Here is a 19,941-nt window from a genome sequence, read left to right as displayed (position 1 = left end):
GCTGTCGAGGCCTTCCGAAAGCACCACACGTGATCACACATGAAGACATGAAGGTTGTGATGAATACAGTTTCTATTTTGAATTGAGTGTGATCATCCACGAAAGTAGTCTTTAAAATTAAATAGCTCAGACTAACCTCTTTCAAAGTACTAATTTAACATACAAAGTATTAAAAGCATCAATATAATTCAACCTTATAGAACTATATAATCTATTCAGGCACAATCTAAGAATAATAACTATATGCACCCACATCTAAAGACAGAGGGAAACAAATATGAATCAGAAAGTAGATAGAAACACTTACACATACTGTATCTCTAAGTGTTATACAGTACATTGACACAACTTATTAAGCACCCTATAAACTGTTGGTACTGTAATTACGCTGCTATGCTACACCAACACGCTTTTTCTGCATGAATTGTATTCATACTCTTATTCATTGGATGACTGAAGTGCATTATTTATATCTCATGATACACTTCAATAACAGTACAGGAAGCAGTGTAGCCTTTGCGTAATGTTTAAGTAATGTAGTTGGGGTGTTGAAACAACTTGTAACACATAATTTGTACTTCAATAAAACCATTACCACATACTGCTGTCAACCACAAACCAACTGTTTTAGTATCCTAACCTGACCATAGATGTGTGCCATCAACATGGTCTACCGCCTATACCTTAACAGCAGATTGTCCATACTATAGTTGCCCAGTTGTATTGAAGAGAGAAATAAGCAATTGTTGGCAGAAACATCCTATCTCAGGATGTCTTTGGACAATTACTTTGTTTCTACTGCTTATAGGCTTTGCATAGCATAGTAGGTTTCAAACAAGAGTTTGTATGACTTAAAGTTAGACATATAAGTTATCTTTTTAACTCACAGCTGCCATGTTACACAAATGTTAATAGAGTATTGGTGGCATCTACATGAATGACAGTAGAGTTGAGATTAAATTAAGTTCTCCAAAATGGATGCTTGAGGAACTCCCTTCACAACCAAACCTAGGTTAACCCGTCTGATCTCATGACATGACCTTTTCAGTGAATTATGGGAACATTCAATGTTTCACTAGTAGCATGTTGATTTGGTCTTCTTAAGCAATGATATGACTAAAACATATTTCATCCTATACACGTAAGACAGGAGTTAGATCAGATCAAACAAAGACAAGCAGGTTCCTTCTCAACAAAGTGCAGCTGATTGTAAACAATGCTGGATTGAGAATACAGAAAAAATGGCTTTGCAAATGTTTAATGAGGAATGAAATGCACTCAAAACATTTGTTAGACCTAAATGAAACACACATTGCAGGGAATACACTGGAAGTAAACACATCTTCTGTAGAAGCAAAACCTCACAGGGCCCCTTTGAATTAAATGACAATATATACTACAAACACTTTAACCACAAGAACAACTATGGTCATGTTAAAACTGAAACATATGTGGTGCTTTTCAAACCAATACATGTATATTCCTTTGCAAGACAATTGCACAGTGTATCGTTTCCTGAGACATTACAACAGTTTGCAGAAATGAAGCTTGAGGCAAATAACCTGAGATTTTGATTCATTTGGGAATGAAAACTACTTCTGCCTTTACATCTCAGTTCATTAAAGTAACACAATGAGGATGTGATCAGACGTGAGGTCACTTTCCGGTTGCAAATATTACTTTCTTTTCTTTCAAAAAGTAATTTTCAGATGAGTATCCTGCTTTACTCTTCACATACTGTACATGAGGCTAGCTTTGACAACATTTTTCAGTCAATAGACATTTGAATAAGGCTATGACTGTATCGGATCGACTGTCCACTTCCAACATGTTCTTCCTCATGAACGCCCAGTCTACGGGCAGGAGAGAAGCATGCTTAATTAAATATTTCCTTAGCTGCAGTTTGTTATCTTTGCTTTTCGGATAAATTCACAAATACAGGAAGTGATGAATTTCTGTTCAAAAAATGTTGATTCATTTGGTCCATGTTCCTTTATAAACCTTTTCTGATGGACACAAGTCTCATCCAAAAGAGCTTTGTTTTGTATGGTTCCAGGTGCTAAGTATAGCTGCTTGGAGTCCCTGAAGGCAGTCCATTTCAATGTTCAAACTCTATTAGACTGGTTCGGATTAAAGCAGACCCATGCGTAAACAGTCCTTTCATCTTGAGTTACTGGTGCCAGTTTTCTCATTTACTCTTCCTGGCGGAATCTCCTCTCTGTTAGTCTTTCACTGGTTGAACCTACTATAGAGCTGTTGAGTGGGATCTTGTTGCCCTCAACAATGTCCTTGGAGGAGCCTTCAGGCGACGTCCTCACTGCACTGGAGAAGGACATGCTGACCTGAAGCCTCAGCAGCTTACGAAGTTTCCTCTTGTAGCCCTTACAGGCAAAGAAGTAGATAAACGGATCCAAACAGGAGTTGAGGTTCATCAGACACACAGTTATGTGCAGCGATATCTGAAAGGCTGTGAGATCGGCGCAATCAGGGCTAGACACTAATTTGCGGATCATGTACTGTAGGATGTCGATGTGGTAGGGGCTGTAACAAATAATAAACACTACGGAAACGCAGCAGATCACACCAATGGCCTTTTGGCTCCGGCCAGACTTTCCCGTCAAATGGTTGGACTTGGCTGAAAAGTGGAGTTTGGAGCACAACACAGAGTAACATATGAGAATGGTCGACACAGGCAGGACAAAACCAAGGAAGACAGCACCAAGCAGGATAGTTGCGATGTGGTCGACCTTCTCAAAGTTGGGGTATTCCATACAGGTGATGAAGCCTTCAGGTTCTTTGTTGGTCATGGGCATGCCCACCAGGGGGAGGGTCTGTGCCAGGACCAGCAGCCACACCCCAACACAGATGTAGCGCACATTACTGACCTTCCTGAGTCGTGCGAAACGCAGAGGCAGGACCACAGCGATAAACCGGTCCACACTGAGACAGGTCATGAAGTTGACCCCGGCGTAGGTGTTGATGTAGAAGATGATTCCGGAGATCTTGCACAGCACCTCGCCCAAAGGCCAGTGGAAGCCCATGGCGTAGTAGACCATCCTCAAAGGCAGAGAGAGGGTAAAGAGGATGTCCGAGACGACCAGGTTGAGGGAGTACAGGGTGGTGGAGTTAATCTTCTTCAAATTGGGACGGATGACATGCAGGGCGAGGCAGTTACCAAGCAGCCCCACGACAAACACAATGAAATAGAAAAGTGGCATGAGGACCCTGGCGTAGTCCCGGTGGGCGTAGAGGGTGTTGCAGGTCGTTTTATTAGAGTCATTGTTGGTGGTTGAGACCGTAAATATCACCGGGGCAGCTGTAGAACCCATCTTGATATTTAAGGAACCAGTAACTGCAAACAGAGAAATTCAAAATGTTAAGACAGGTTTTTATTTCCCTTTCTTTTCCTATTTTACAGTAAATGTGTATTAAGAGGAAACAAAGTCAGAAGTGAAAAAGCAATGATACACTGAGTATATGCCTTGGTTGAAATTAAACTCTTGCTTAATAAAACAATAGCAAGACTTTCCTTTCAAAAGGGATGAAACATATAATACTTCATATTAATTACAGTAGTTTTCTTTAAACTTGGCACTTTTTGGCAGTTTAATTAGAGAAAATGTAAAAGAAAAACATAATCTGTAAATGTCTGCCTCTAATAATAAATATCTGTTTTTTTATGGAATTTTGACTTCATCATATATTAAGGCTTTAATGAAGAAATAATGACTACACGGATAAAATGACTTCCTTTTACCATTATATAACGGTTTAGGTTGCAAATAGTTTCATTGAACTTCTTTGAGTTTCCTGTGAAATAGAAATGTTTACTTTCTGCGGTGTGTAATGCCACCTTGTGGTTATTTTGGAGCAAAGCCCAGCAGACACCACACTTCACTTTTGCCTCAGTTTTACTCACCATGAATTTGCACAATCAAGCCTTCACATTTCTTAAAACAAAAGTTCAAAGTTCAAATAAGACATAGTCTGTTCTAGTTTTGATGATCAACTGATCAACTTTTTTTAAACGTATTGATGAATTTAGCAATGATTGGGCAATATGTTTGCGGTTTAACATACTATAGGAAGACAGAGCATGAAAGAGAACATTCTGGATACATTTCCATCCTGTTTACGCATGAAGAAGGCAAGAAAGGGTTCAGATAAACAGTAACTGTCCTTGTCTTACAAATTAGCCCATTCAGCCAGTCATGCGTGTAATTGACTCACAGGACATAGCTGGGGGTTTGTCATGCCTTGTGTAGCTAAAAGTGACATGAAGGAAGTCTGGGAACAATACCACAACTTAACTGTGATTAGTGAATACAGCTGCAGCACTCGCACTTACACTCCAAAAACACAAAAACAAAAAAGGGTGTTGAAAGATGGGCTTGTCTATGAGGAAGTCAGCTCCCCAGGGTGCTCTGCCTGAGAATGGAAGGCATTTTGGAAAGTCATATTGTTGGAGCCAAAATGATAACCCGTTCAGACTGTGGCTATCTGCTCGAGCACATGGTGCGATACACTCGTTTCCTGGCTTATTAACTCAAGTCAAGGGGTATTGCGGAAAAAAAGACATTTTTGCAAAACGCCTTTCATATCAAATTGATCTAAGTTTTGAAGTTTGGCAAATCAATCAGTGTTTTATGTCAAGAATATACTTTTTTACACCTGAACTTTTGTGAATGTGGTTCACTTCTAACTGTTGGTGTTGTGACTGTGTTTGATTGCGGTATTTTGAACAGTAAATGTGCCTCATAGAAGACCACAGTTTCTCATAATTCAATATTTATTATATTTAAATGATAGAGGACATAGTTTATACATTGATTTGTAATTAGATTTAAGACTTTTGCATATGTTTTTGTGGAATTACACCACATTTTCAACAACATCAATTACAAGCTAAACTGCAAACTGATACAATTATGTGTGTAAATTACACACATTTTGAATGTTAGTTTAAGTTACCATGAATGATTCAACTTAACCCTAAAGAAAGTTTGAAAAAGTAAACTTACCTCACAGATTGAATATATTTCACGGCAGGTATGATGAAGTTACATTGATCCAGAAGACACCCAATAATTATAAGGACTGTCCTGACAACACTACAACCGCTCTGTCCTAAATGAGAGCAGCATGACACACAGAAATCAAGATCCGTATCTGCTGCCAGTAACCATAGTGACAAAATATCCTGTTGTAGCTCTCTCTCTCTCTCTCGCTCTCTCTCTCTCTCTCTCTCTCTCTCTCTCTCTCTCTCTCTCTCTCTCTCTCTCTCGCTCTCTCTCTCTCTCTCTCTCTCTCTCTCTCTCTCTCTCTCTCTCTCTCTCTCTCTCTCTGTGTATCTCTCTCTCTCTGCCAATGTGTGTGTGCCTCTCTTACTTTTGCAAAACCTTTTCTCAGTACCCACTTTTGAAACAACAACAGTGTGCTCTCAAAATGACATGTGACTATAAACATCCTTAAGGACAGAAACCATTGGTCGATGTGATTGCTCTTATATCCCATAATCGAAGTCGTTTAAAATTGCCAGTTTTTAATGTTTTATAATAGTTTCTTTTATTTTCATATTGACTGGATAATGTGCCATTTCATTTGTGTTTTACCACCGCTGTATTCGTCTGACTGTTTTGTTTTGTGTTCATGTGTTGTAACTCTCTCTCTCTCTCTCTCTCTCTCTCTCTCTCTCTCTCTCTCTCTCTCTCTCTCTCTCTCTCTCTCTGCCAATGTGTGTGTGCCTCTCTTACTTTTGCAAAACCTCTTCCCAGTACACACTTTGGAAACAACAACAGTGTGCTCTCAAAATGACATGTGACACTACAATGAGGTGTTTTTAGTTTCATATTGGTCTTTGTGATTGATTAAGCTGTGGAGTTTGTGCCATCTGTGGCCTATTTTGTGAAAGTACCCATCATCCCATCTGTTAATCGCTTGGAGGATGTGGCTTCTCAAATCTGATCGTCAGAATTGTTTTTGTAAGACACTTTGCTTTCTTGATAGAAAGAGCAATTCTCTGATAACATTTCAAATGTAGAATCTTTCTCACGTAAATGTGTGACAGCGAAATGAAGAACTTCCTCTTATCTCTAGACGCACTTTTCTTTGTTTTGATGTTGTTGAGCTCAGAATGACTTTCAGAAAAGAAGACCTACGACTCATATTGTGTAAAATAATAGTTTCTTTTGAAAATTGTAAAATAATTGAAGAAATGCTTTCAAGTAAAAGTGTCATGTATCAGGACTGATTGCAGGTGTGAGGAGATCTTCCTGCTCAGAATCACCAGGGACTTCCTGTGGTGAAAGCACATCGATGCCTCAGTCAAAAAGCCTCAACAAACAAGCAAATACTTTTGTAGGAGGAGGTGTAGGAGTTAGAGCACACTTTCGAAACACAAATATGCTTTTGAGTGAGAGATCATAGACCATTTCAAATGTTAGATGCGGTCAAGCTGAAAAGAAGTGAAGAGAATAAGCAATTTATAAGAAAATATGTTATTTAGTGTAACTCTGCCCCAAAAGAAGCCTAAGCGCTCACTTGAATCACATTTTTTAACTGAAATCCTGTGGTTTCACATCTTTGAATTACACCCGCCCTTCTGTGTACCGCTCTCTACCATGGCACAGCTTTTTTATTCAACCCCAGATTTGCTCTATTAAGTCACATGCCTTTTGCTTTGTACTTTATATCACCTGCACAGAAAAAGTACTACAGTGCAAAACACAAAAAAGCTAAACTAGTTTTGGTTTGACTTCTATATGGGGTATGTAAATAATTAAGCTCATAGTTAAATGCCGCTGGATCTAAATACAATAGCCTATATCCAGAGATGTTTTACTTAATTAAAAGTAGAAGTGCCAGAGTGTAGGTAGACTATGTTAAAAATAAAAGTTGTAAAATAATTGAAGACAGGCTTTCAACCAAGAAGTCATACAAAGTCCTACAATCAAATGTTACTCAAGTAAAAGTACAAAAGTATTAGCATCAAAATATACTTTAAGTCCCAAAAGTAAAATGACTCATTATTCGGATTGGCCCATTTCAGAATAATGTATTATATATTGACTATAAATATTGACTCGTTAGTGTGTTTATCAAAGCTGGTAAAGGTGCAGCTAGTTTTCATTTATTTGTATACTTAAGGGTAGCTTGTTAATTTACTCCAGGTGTAACTAAAATCTAATTTAAGTGATGTTTATATTTCACATCATTAATCCAAATCTGAAAGCTATTAAATGATGTAGTGGAGTAACAGTACACAAGCTACCTCTGAATTGTAGTGGAGTAGAAGATTAAAAAAGTTGAAATACTCAAGTAAGTCCCTTAAAGGTGTACTTAAGTACAGTACTTGAGTAAATCTACTTAGTGACTTTACACTACTGCCCATCTACAAGAATCATATTCAGTTTGTATTGACCACAACCTTCCTTTGTTCAAAACAAGTCCGGCGGCGAGGCAGAGGAAGCAGTTAAACTTCCTCATGGCCCAGCCTTGTGGGTCTGACTCACCGGGCATCAGACGGCCGTGCACACCCGTCACTGACAGACAACGCACACCATGCTCCGCCGTGGCTATTCATAGAGAACAATGGAACTGAATCCCAGAAGAAAAGCCACTTTTACAGTGGTTTTTTACAAGTTAACTGTTTATTTATTGGGACCTTACTTTCAAATGGAGACATGAAGCAATGATTTGGGCCATGATTAAATGCAGAAAAACATAGTTCAGAAAAGGTCAGACCGGAATTTGATGAGAATCAGTGTTGTGAACATCCTGCGCACAATTAAGGACGTTTTCAGACAGAAACTTCTAAAAGGATTTCCTATGAAGCTGTATCTGTCGAAATAAACCGTTATCTCTCATGGATGCTCCAATGTATATGTTGCTCTGCAGGAGTTTATACAACAGGAGAAGGATGTCATGTTATCGTTAAAGCATTCCCCTATCGTAATGTTTCTTTTTTCTGTGTGTTAACAGATTATTTTATATAATGTTACAGCCTTTACCATGTTAGATCGCTGTGTGATACTGTTTGGCCAGAGTGAATACATCTCAGAAATGCCTTTGTTCTGTGCTATCAAGATAACAATATGTGTATTTAACAGCTAACAATCTAAATTGAAGACTCCACACCTAAAAAGATTATGAGTAATAGTACCCTTTAATGTTTTAAAATAGCACATGTCTAACATGTTTAAAGACTACTGTGTTCACACTGCCCCATTGCTTGTATACATGGGGCACACTTGCATTCATTCTGATGATGTTGAAGTGTGTATACGGTGTGATAGAACGCCTCTCCGCTGTTGTTCAACACGTGGTTGAGATGTGATTGCAACATTTTTCTACAGGAAACTGCTGTTGCTGTTCTTTTTCATCAGAAACAAAATAATTACTTGGCCAACTGATGACATTTCACATCACTAGTGTGATATTTTATTCATAATATTTAAATGTACCAGTCAATGAATCCTAAAACATATATTTGTTGGTTGTTTTCAACCCTCAAAGTTAGTTACATCTTTAACACATTTACTGGAGTGCTTCTGCATCTAATTTGAGTAAATAACCTTTGTTTATATAATACTATTTGTATTTGACTGTGTTTTCACTTCTGCAACAAAGGTTGTTCAACATTTTGACCGATGCATGTGGCAATGATAAAGCATGTGCATGCAACATATAGAAAGGTCAAAGTTAGTAGGATAGTGACACATTTTGTGGTGTTGGCTCTACTACTCTACTTTGTTTTGACCACCCAAAACACCTTCAAAAGTATTTAAAATGTAGAGTACATTAGCCCTATGGACACAGTTTAATAGGAAATCAAATGTGCTGTAGTACAGTTCTAAAAACGCTGTTAAAAACGTTTTTATCTGAATTATAGGCGTCATGTGACTGCAGTGACCTTTCCACTGTGGATCAGTTACAAACAGAGCCTGTTACAGCAGAGGACGTGTTGTAATGCTCATGTTGTGGCTTTATACTTTGCGTACTCAAGAGGCCATTACTTCTGCTGTGCCACAAGAACTTGTTCAAAACAGTTTATCAAATCAAAAATGTCTTTGAAAATTCAGACAAACTACAATTTTGAAGAGCATATTTTTTTGTGTTGATGAAAAATACCACATGTCCAAAATTGTCCACACAACACAAAACTGTTAAAGTTATTTTCTAAAACAAGGCCCTTCTTCTTGGACTAATGCTGCTCTCTTCTGGCAGGGAAAGAGTACTGCAGATGTTGAGGTTCAGCTTATAAACAGTGGGTTTAAGGAGCAGTGGGTCTAGGTCAAAGGTTTATACTTGTCCTCTGAGTACTGTGGATTTAATTCAGTAAATCACACCAATGTATTTACTACTCTTTACATTGTTGCAGACATTTTTTTAATCCTAATTGACGTTATTTGACTGCTACCCGGCTTCAAATGCAGTTAAAAACATTACATTCAAACAGATTCTATAGAATACAAGTCTAAGGTTATCATCTGAAATAAAATGTGACTATAAATCAAAACTACAGCACCAAACAAATAGCAAAACAGAATCACTTTTCTTAGATGTCTTACTTTCAAGCAGGTTTACTATATGATGGGGTAGGGTGTGTGGTCCATTTGAACATCTTTAATGTGAAATATTGCACTGTCCCAAATTAAAAACATTATTCCTACCTTTCTGATTTGGCGATCAGGTGTGAATCAGGTTTAAGTACCATATGAATGTGATACATATATCCAGTAATACTGAGTGTAGAGCAATGAATGAAGTAGTTTGTAAATCATTTGCAAAACATTTTTTGAATCACAGATAATATCTTGAACTGAAGGTTAGTGTGAAGTTGTGAAAACCCAACCCTAAGTCAAACCTTGTACGATTGCTTCTGCTTTTTAGCTCTTTATCTATCCATAAAAAACAAAACAAAAGTGGTAATGGAAACTACAGTATGACGTTTTAATCACTGCTAATGTCTGGCTTAGTTCCTCCTGATTCATTACAGTGTTTCTGGAATATGAAATACAACAACAACAAAAAACTGCTCTATCCTATACGTTGACATTAACAACATGAAATGAGTAAATGCAATACAAGAGGGGTCACTTTCTCCCAGTGGTGACACCTTTCTTTTCTAATGCACATTTGATCTCTTACTGACTTAATATCTGACTTTCAGAGACCCCTAATGAATGTTTTGTATATCTTGTTGTGTTTTACAACAATAATGAAACACATCAGGAATCGTTCAAACTAGTTGAACAATCCCTCATGAGGATACTTGTGCACATTGCTATCTATGCAAAACCATATGGCAGCTTTTCCAAAAACACAGGAAATGTTAAAGGTTATATTTAAATACGGCACTGCACTCTAAACAGGCAGCGTGCACCTGCTCAAATTTGTAAGACACACACACACACACACACACAGTTTGTGGGACCCAGCTGTAATGTAAAGGGGAGTGGGAGTCATGTGAGGGGGAGCAGGAAAGGTGGGTGAGGAAGTGGTGAAAAGTTTATCTACGCACTCCCACACAAAACTCAGATGTGGGTATGTGGGATAAAGAGAGATATGTGACATGTTCTCATTTTGGCCTAACCAAAATTCTTGCATATCATATACTATGGATAATATGTGAAACACACTTTGATCGCACACATCACAGTTTCACAATTTTTATCATTACAACCAATCACACACACTACTAGATTATATTGTTTTTTTATTTTTTTTGCCACATGACTTGGTCCATTTCTCCCTACATGAAGGAAGTGAGAGTTTCCGTTGTGCTATATTAATCACCACAAAAGGTTTTCTGCAGAGATGAGTAAAAGGCATAGCTTATTTGTCTAGTTTACGACATTTCTTTCACGCTGTACACATACATAATCAGAAAAAGTACACAACAAATATATTTTTACATTACTAATACTGAAGGGCACACACATATTAAGAAGAAAGGCAATGATAAACATGAGATATCATCATGTTATAAAAATAATATGTATAAAGAACACATAATTTAATGCAGTTGTCTCAAATATACATGACTGTGATCAACCCTTTAACAATTCAGAAGGGTTAACAAGTATTTGTTTTCCCTGCAAACTGTATTTCTTCTGCATTATATCGCACCTTTACTCCACATGCACAATTGCCACAATAACCCACATAAAGACTTCTTAGTCAAAGTGAGAGACTAAAATAGGCTAAACTAGGTCTTCTCTGTGGCTCTGGTTGTATGCCTCCTGTGGTTTCTCTCAGGTGTTACTACTGCTGTTCTCAGCTGTCATTTTGGTGGAGGCACCGGAAGTATACAGATAGTCCTTAAACAGGCTTAGCACTCGCTTCTTGTAGGTCTTAATGGCAAAGAAGTAGATGATTGGGTCCAAACAGCAGTTGAAGTTCATGAGCGAAACTGTGATCTGCAGGGAGAAGATGGATTATGAAAAGGAACATTGATATTTGAATTCAAACAAACTAACAACCACAGTTCCTACCTGTAAGGACACCTTAAAGGCCCTCAGCTCCTCGCAGGTCGCCTGGTGGTGTATCTTTCGAGACATGAACTGCATAACGTTGAGGTGGTAAGGGCTGAAGCATATGATGAAGGTGAGGAGGATGAGGAGGATAATGGTGTTGGCCCTGTGATTCCTCTTCGATCGACTGGTTACAGAGTTGTGCTTTGCTGCAGCTCGTAGCTTCAGGTTGATCTTAGCGTAGCAGGCCATGATGATGATGAGGGGACAGCAGAAGGAGATGGTGCAGGCCAGGATCAGGAGGTACGGGGTGAAGCGGGAGCCCTCGAAGTTGAAGTACTCCATACAGGTTTGTCTTCCTTGGTGCTCACGAAGCATACTGCGGAACATCAGAGGAGCTACCTCCAGGAACACCAGAGCCCAGACCAGACAGGAGACCCTGCGAACAACCTTCACACTCCGCAGACACGGCAGCCGCTGGGGGTGCACCATGGCCAGGTATCGATCCAGACTGATGCAGGTCATGAAGCCAATACCTGGTGGAAAAACAATGGATGTAAAATACAGTTTAACACATGCTGACAGAGCGGCAAAACAAAGGAACACTTTTGCAGATTACAAACAAGGGTGGAGATCATGTATTTGGGTCAAATAATGTATTTTATTTTATTTACTTGCGCTATTATCTGTTGTATTGTGTTGCACTGTTGGAGGAGTCTGTGAGCTTGTCATAACTACACTGTAGATATGCACAAATGACAATAAAAGCCTTGAATCTTGAATCTTGGAATGGGTCACTCACTCACATTTTGATACTTTTAGTCAACAATATCTTTATACTTCATATTCTTGGAGTGTATGAGGGTTGGAAACCAGCATAATTGGCCTCTTGAGCTCTGACTGTTTTCTTGAAAATACACATTTTTCACACAGAAAGTTTATAATAGAATAATAAAGTTATCTGAACCTGAACATAATGTTATGGTTGCATACATGTAGACATATGTAAAATCATACTAATGTATATAGTGGTGTATTGTCAACAGAAGCACTAATATTACCTGCATACGTATTTGCGAAGAAGAGTAGTGTGGTCAGTCTGCAGAGAAGGTCACCGAAGGGCCAGTCAAAATGGCGGATGTAGTAAATAATTCTACCGGGCAGCGCCAGTGTGAACAGGGTGTCAGATAGTGCAAGGTTGACCAGATAGATTGACGTAGAATTAAACTTCTGCTTCCTCTGGCAGATCACGTAGAGAACCAAGCTGTTGCCACACGCACTGACAATGAAAACCACAGAGTAGAAAATAGGGAAGAGGACCACAGCAGCTCTCTGGTAGATGAAAACATCGCAGCTGCTCTCGTTTGGAGAGTTTTCTGCCGAGTTCAGGGTGATATTTCCAACTGCCATCTTACCTGTCATTTTGAGAAAAGTGAATAAAAAAATAAAAAAGAATAAATTATTATAGGCCGAAAAACAAGATGCATTAGCAGAGGAAAACAATACCACTGAGCTATAGATGAAAATCAGCATTGTATACTTACAACAAGAGATAGGGTTCCAAACTTGTGCTGTTTTTACTAAGTGTTGTGGTTGTGAATTGAGCTTCAAGACTTTATATACCTTTTGAAAATGTTCAATGCCGTGTTCAAATCCCACCTCTTCTTTCTGACATCACATGTCTTTATAAAAAAAGTTGCTCATCCTGAACCCCAGCAGTAAGTTGATGCACTGCATAGTAGACTAGCTGTTCATTGATAAATATACCCTTCAGTTGTTAAAGCATGTAGCACTGCAGGTTAACTAAATAAATATAATATAATATCAGAAAATGCAGTTTGCATACAGTATCTCAAAGAACAGTATGTATTCTTGTGTCTTCCTATGCATGTCTTCATGCCATTTTATTGTTTTCATTATTTATTCTTAACAATTTAACACATTAGATTTTAGTATCAAATAGGGCTGAACGATATACCGTGTCATGGCGATAACCGCGATATGCGCATGCGCGATATTCACACCGCAGGGATGTGCAGTTTTATTCATTTAAAAAAAAAATGCTCTCGCACTTTAGCACAGAATTCAAAATAAAGATACCCTTATTACTTATCAAAACTGCACACAATTTATCCGATTAAAGCTGAGACTCCAAAGATTATTTAAGTATAGTATCTAAGTGATCCAATCTCGCGACAGGGGAAGCAAACACAGACATCACAACATGTACCTTTTACTGGAGATTGTCTCACCGTAGCTGTCAATCTGATCAAAAGACGTGTTCAATAGCATTAAAACGAGAAAAAACGTGGCTGAATTGGTTGATCCATAGGTCAATACTCATATTGCCCGAGGCACGGGCCGAGGAGGTGGAGTTGCAGCAATCTTTGACTCAAGTTTACTTATCAATACTAAACCAAAATTAAATTATACCTCCTTTGAAAGCCTCATTTTTAGTCTTACGCATCCAACCTGGAAAACTTTGCAGCCAATCTTATTTGTTACAGTGTACCGTGCATCAGGTTCTTATTCAGAATTATTATCAGAATTCTCTGAGTTTTTATCAACTTTGGTTACTTAAAACAGATAAAGTAATTATCTTAGGTGACTTTAATATTCATGTTGACGATGATAAAAATAGCCTTACTGTTACTATTAGATTCTGTTGGTTTCTGTCAGAGTGTAAATAAATCAACCCACTGCTATAATCACACTCTCGACCTTGTTCTGACTTATGGTATTGAAATTGAGCAACTATTAGTCGAACCGCATAATCCTGCTTTATCCGACCATTTCTTATTAACTTTTGAAGTACTGTTACTAGACTACAAAGCATTAGTCAAAAGGTCCTGCAGCAGAAACCTATCTGTTAGTGCTATAGCCAAATTTAAGGAAGAGATTCCACCAATACTTAACTCGATAGCATGTCTGCATGTAAGGGAGGAAACTTATACAAAATGTACACCACCCCAAATTGATCATGTTGTTGATAGTGCTACAGATGCGCTGCGAATAAAATTAGACTCTGTTGCTCCTTTGAAAAAGAAGAAAATAAAACAACATAGATTAGCTCCATGGCATAATGCTGAAACCCGCAAAATAAAGCAAAAGTCGAGACAACTTGAAAGGATATGGCGTTCCACTAAACTTGAAGAATCTCGTTTAATTTGGCATATTACTCTCAATGAATATAAGAAAGCACTGCGTAAAGCGAGAGCAGCCTACTACTCTTCATTAATAGATGAGAATAAGAATAATGCAAGATTTCTTTTCAGCACTGTAGCCAGGCTGACAGAAAGCCACAGCTCGATTGAGCCTTCTATTCCCATAGCACTCAGTAGTAATGATTTTATGTGCTTTTTTAATGATAAAATTGTTACTCTTAGAAAAAAATTAATGACCTCTTGCCTTTGACCAGTATAGTGTTATCAACAGCTCCCGGAAACGTAAGTTCTAATATTACACTAGATAGTAAACTAGAATGCTTTTCAGCCATTAACCTTGAACAATTAAATTAAATGATTCTCTCTTCTAAACCATCAACGTGCATGTTAGACCCAATTCCAACTAAGCTGTTGAAGGAAGTGTTTCCATTAATTAGCACTTCTTTATTAAATATTATGAATATGTCTTTATTATCAGGCTATGTTCCACAATCATTCAAAGTAGCAGTGATAAAACCGCTTCTTAAAAAGCACAACCTCGATCCAGAGGTTTTAGCCAATTATAGACCTATTTCTAATCTTCCGTTCCTCTCAAAAATTCTTGAGAAAGCAGTCGCAAAACAGCTGTGTGATTACTTAAAAAACAATGATTTATTTGAAGATTTTCAGTCTGGCTTTAGAACACATCATAGCACAGAGACAGCTCTGGTTAAAGTCACAAATGACATTCTAATAGCCTCAGACAAGGGACTTGTCTCTATTCTTGTCTTGCTCGATCTCAGTGCTGCATTTGATACTATCGACCATGATATCCTATTAAGACTAGAGCACTTAGTTGGCATACAGGGAACTGCTTTAGGCTGGTTTAGGTCCTATCTATCTGAACGCTCTCAGTTTGTACGTGTTAACGATGAATCTTCCACGCAAACCAAAGTTAGCCATGGAGTGCCACAGGGTTCAGTGCTCGGACCTATTTTGTTCACATTATATATGCTTCCGTTAGGCAATATTATAAGGAATCATTCTGTAAACTTTCATTGTTATGCGGATGATACTCAACTATATTTATCAATCAAGCCTGATGAAATTAATCATCTAAATAAAATTCAAGACTGCCTTAAGGACTTAAAAACGTGGATGACCATACATTTTTTGATGGCCCGAAGAATCTACGAAACAAATTATCTAAAGATATACTAACTATGGATGGCATTAATTTGGCCTCCAGTGAGACTGTAAGGAATCTTGGTGTTATATTTGATCAGGATTTATCCTTTAACTCCCACATAAAATCAATTTCAAGGACCGCCTACTTCCATCTATGTAACATTGCAAAAATCAGGCATATCTTGCCTCAAAACGATGCAGAGAAACTAGTCCATTCATTTGTTACTTCAAGGCTGGATTATTGTAACTCTTTATTATCAGGGTGTACCAAGAAGTTAGTCAAGTCGCTTCAGCTGATTCAAAATGCTGCAGCTCGTGTACTAACCAGAGTTAGGAAAAGGGACCACATTACTCCTGTTCTGGCTGCCTTACACTGGCTCCCTATAGAACACAGGATAGAATTTAAAATTCTTCTTCTCGCCTAGAAAGCCCTTAATGGGCAGGCGCCATCTTACCTTAAAGAACTCATTATACCCTACTGTCCTATTAGGGCATTGCGTTCCAAGAATGCAGGGTTGTTGGTTGTTCCTAGAGTCTCTAAAAGTACAATGGGAGCCAGAGCCTTTTCTTATCAAGCTCCAAATTTGTGGAATCAGCTTCCAGTTTGTGTTCGGGCGGCAGACACCCTATCCGTTTTTAAGAGTGCGCTTAAGACCTTCCTTTTTGATAAAGCTTATAGTTAGGGCTGATTAGATTCAGCCCCTAGTTTTGCTGATATAGGCTTAGTTTTATTTCCGTTAATCTGGTATAACACATTAATAGGTTCTTAAATATTAAGATCCCCTGAGACACAGTGTTGTGAAAAAAAAAGTAAAGTACCTGCCGGGACCTTGGGGCTTAACAGGTTAAAAAAACGCAATATATATCGCAGGGGAACAATGAGACACAACGGTGTAAAGGCGTAGAGCAGCTTTCTTGGCCATGGCATCCACCCCCAAGGGCAGGTCGTCGCTCAGAGCCATGGAGAACCACAGGGCACAGTGGCTGTTGCGCCGGCTGGCGAACAGGTCCACCTCTGCTCTCCCGAACTGGGCCCAGACCTGCTTCACCACCTCCGGGGGAAGCACCCACTCGCCTGCAGAGGGCCGCCCCTCGACATGAGGTCGGCCCCCCTGTTCTCCAGTCCCGGGATGTGGAGGGCTCCCAGAGATAACGCCACCTCTGAAGCCCACAACCACAGTTCCTCCACTGTGGTCAACAAGGCGTCGGAGCGGACTCCGCCCTGCCTGTTGATGTAGGCCTATGCCACTGTGTGGTGCTGTTGTCGCTTTTGCACCAGGGCCTGAATCTCTGCCGAGAGGAAACCCATCTCCTCCTGGGATTATAGATTTAACTCTCGCATGCCTTTGAATGACCAGATGTCTCCCCTGAATTAGGAGCTTGAAATGCTGGAGGACCAACCAGGCCCGGTTCTACGGGGGTGCATAAGGGTGCATTGCACCCTCAGTTGAGTCGTTATGCACCCTCATTTGAAAAATGAAAAGTGAAAAAAATAAGTGATTATTATGTACAATAATAATAATAATAATAGTAATAATAATAAGAAGAAGAATATAGTTGAAATAAAATAAATTGTAATTGTGGTTAAATAACATTGTCTGCTGCATTTATTTGGTCAATTTAAATGGTAAGTAACGTTATTATGTCAGGTGCACGTGACCTGTGCCGCTGCGCGTTCGTCATAGTCTGCAATGTGCTTACACAGCAGTCAGTGATGGAACTCAGAAAATGGTTAAAACAACCAGCCCTTATCGCCAGCAGTAACACTGCATCTACTGCAGATAATAACAGTTCAGATCATGGGGACATTAAGTTACCCGCGGCCACTGTCGTGGACACTAATGCCCGACTCGCCGGCTTTGCCCGCCTCGCCCACGGAGGCGGAGCAGCCGCAGCCGTCTTCGTTGCCCCAAACACCGCCACCCCTCAGCGGCCCGCAAGTGCCAGAGGACCTCGGCAAAACAGAGCCTGCACAGGTATATTTAAAAAAGTACCCAACTTGCCTGTACAGTGGGGTAAGGCGCTCATTTTGCAGCTCATGGTTTCAAAGAGATTGGCTAGAATATTCATGTAAAAAAGATGCCATCTTCTGCTATGCATGTAGACATTTCGGTTCAAGTAAGTCAGATGCCACAACTTGCGCCATACTCTTATAGGCTAGTGATAAGGGACTAGGAAGGCATGAATCAAGCAAAGAGCACATAGATCCATAGATCTCTTAATGTTGCTCTCAAAATGCACCAGATTGATGCTTTTAACTTCGGTATTTAATAATAAATCTTCCCGGGGGAGCATGCCCCCGGACCCCCCTAGAGGAGGTGAGGACCCCCCTAGAGGGTGTTAGGTCCACTCAACACTTGTAAAAATAGCACTTTACCATTGCACCCTCTCTAATCTCAGATGCACCCTTGAGTCATTTTGTTCTGGAACCGGGCCTTGGGACCAACACTACTGCTCTAGGAGGTTGCTGTGCCGTGTTTCTGTTAGAGACCAGCGCCCACCTATAGCCCTCTTCAGGCAGGTCCCTCCCCATCCTGTTCTCTGTGAACACTGTGATGTAGGAGGTCACCCGTCCCAGTGGAGACCCCCTCCGGAGATGATCCGGGGACCCCGGAACCGGAGGTTGTCCTCCACCCGAAGCAGGGACGCACGTCTGTTCCCTGACAGGGTGGCGCACAGCGCGCCTGCATCGAGCACCACTCCCAAATACAATGCCTGTTGGTGAGGTATGGGGGTTGCTCTTTTTCCAATTGATCGCAAAGCCCAACTTGGTTAGGTGTAGGATCAATTGTGCTGTGCAAAACATTGCCGGTTCCCTGGACCTGGCCATGACTATGAGGTCGCCCAGGTAAAATAAAACTCTCATGCCATGGACGCGCAGCGGCTGGAGCGCAGTGGCCACACATTTGCTGAACGTGCGAGTGGGTAGGGAGTAGGGGTTTCACCAACTAATCGACTAGTCGACTACCTTTACCACTAGTCGGCGCTGTAGGCCCTAGTCAACTAGTCGTGAAAAAAATGGAGGTAAACGAGGTGCTGCAAAATGCTCCAAAACATGTCCGACATGCTTATGTATGTCAGTACTTCAACAAAGATGTAACCAACTCCACAGTGAAGTGTCAGTTGTGTACAGCTGTACTGAAGTACAACTAAAATACATCTGCTATGCGCAACCATTTGAAGATGAGACACCCGCTGCCGACAGCTAGCACTAGCAGTAATGCTAGCACCAGTGAGCAACGGACCGGCGTCAGCACAGGACAGAGGCAGACGAGCAGCACAAAAAAAAAAGGGTCTACAGTGATGCGGATGATGAGCTACGGGATGACTGCCAGCGGACACTGCATATCCCCACAATGAATAACCCACTGGAGTGGTGGGCAGAAAACGTGCACCGCGTCCCCCGTTTAGCCAAGCTTTCGAGGAGCTACCTGGCTATTCCAGCCACAGGCACCCCGAGTGAGAGGGTTTTTTCCCTGGCAGGCAACACTGTTACCCGAAAGCGGTCAAGCCTCCTTCCCTAGTTACATGTCGATGCGTTGGTGTTCCTCAACGCAAACCAAACATTTGGAAAGGTGGACGTTATCGTGGAGGACAGCGAGTAAAGTGTTGCGCAATGCGCTGTTGCGCACTGGATTTACGTGGCATTTCAGTAAACAGAGTTTTTTGCTGTTGATTTTGGTGAGTCCAGTTACTGTTTGTTATTTACTAAGTCCAGTTACTGTTTGTTATTTACTCAGCCATGTAACACAAATTAAAATGCAGTGTTTAATGTAACTGTATGAGTTCCAATATAAAATACAGTTGTACACCTCTCTTTGTGTGTCTCTATTATGACGTAACGACTAGTCGACTAGTCGACTGCTATTTTGAAAAACGTGTCGACTAGTAAATATTGGTAGTTGTGAAACCCCTAGTAGGGAGTAGCCGAACGGTAATCTGTTGTACTCGTAGGCTATCCCCTGGAAGGCAAAACGCAGATACGTTCTGTGCTCTCTGGAGCAATTTCCACATGAATGTACGTGTCTTTCAGGTCGATGGTGGTGAACCAATCGCCCGGTTGCACTAGCCCCAGTATCTGTTTTATAGTTAACATGCGGAATTTCCTGCAGGAAATGTGGCGATTCAGGCTGCGG

General features: G+C 40.1%; 2 protein-coding genes across 3 annotated transcripts; both read right to left on the bottom strand.

The window, feature by feature from the left end:
- Positions 1–1,242: 1,242 nt before the first annotated feature.
- Positions 1,243–5,169, bottom strand: gpr183a (G protein-coupled receptor 183a). Of its 2 annotated transcripts, none has more exons than XM_034213517.1 (2): positions 5,022–5,169; positions 1,243–3,352 (listed from the first exon to the last, which is right to left on the bottom strand). In XM_034213517.1, exon 2 carries the CDS (start codon positions 3,327–3,329, stop codon positions 2,193–2,195), a length of 1,137 nt encoding a protein of 378 aa, XP_034069408.1. In that variant the 5' UTR covers positions 3,330–3,352; positions 5,022–5,169; the 3' UTR covers positions 1,243–2,192. The 2 variants fall into 2 exon arrangements, with proteins under 2 accessions (XP_034069408.1, XP_034069409.1); XM_034213518.1 differs by having other exon boundaries at positions 5,027–5,169.
- Positions 5,170–10,734: 5,565 nt separating this feature from the next.
- si:ch211-184m13.4 (uncharacterized protein LOC798560 homolog) lies at positions 10,735–12,896 on the bottom strand. Its single transcript, XM_034213646.1, has 3 exons — positions 12,536–12,896; positions 11,496–12,010; positions 10,735–11,420 (listed from the first exon to the last, which is right to left on the bottom strand). The coding sequence occupies exons 1-3, from the start codon at positions 12,894–12,896 to the stop codon at positions 11,256–11,258; spliced, it is 1,041 nt and encodes a 346-aa protein (XP_034069537.1). The 3' UTR covers positions 10,735–11,255.
- Between the last annotated feature and the right edge of the window lie 7,045 nt (positions 12,897–19,941).

This window comes from Gymnodraco acuticeps, unplaced genomic scaffold (assembly GCF_902827175.1).
Source record: "Gymnodraco acuticeps unplaced genomic scaffold, fGymAcu1.1, whole genome shotgun sequence".
Classification (NCBI taxonomy): domain Eukaryota; kingdom Metazoa; phylum Chordata; class Actinopteri; order Perciformes; family Bathydraconidae; genus Gymnodraco; species Gymnodraco acuticeps.
The sequence above is the reverse complement of the archived record's forward strand: the minus strand, read 5'-3'. Positions and strand labels throughout refer to the sequence as shown.

Coding starts and splice junctions, on each gene's coding strand:
- si:ch211-184m13.4 (XM_034213646.1), bottom strand. CDS start 12,896: ATGACAGGTAAGATGGCAGTTGGAAATATCACCCTGAACTCGGCAGAA. Junction 12,011..12,535: donor CTTCGCAAATACGTATGCAG/GTAATATTAGTG, acceptor TTTTTCCACCAG/GTATTGGCTTCATGACCTGC. Junction 11,421..11,495: donor CCTTTAAGGTGTCCTTACAG/GTAGGAACTGTG, acceptor TTCTCCCTGCAG/ATCACAGTTTCGCTCATGAA.
- gpr183a (XM_034213517.1), bottom strand. CDS start 3,329: ATGGGTTCTACAGCTGCCCCGGTGATATTTACGGTCTCAACCACCAAC.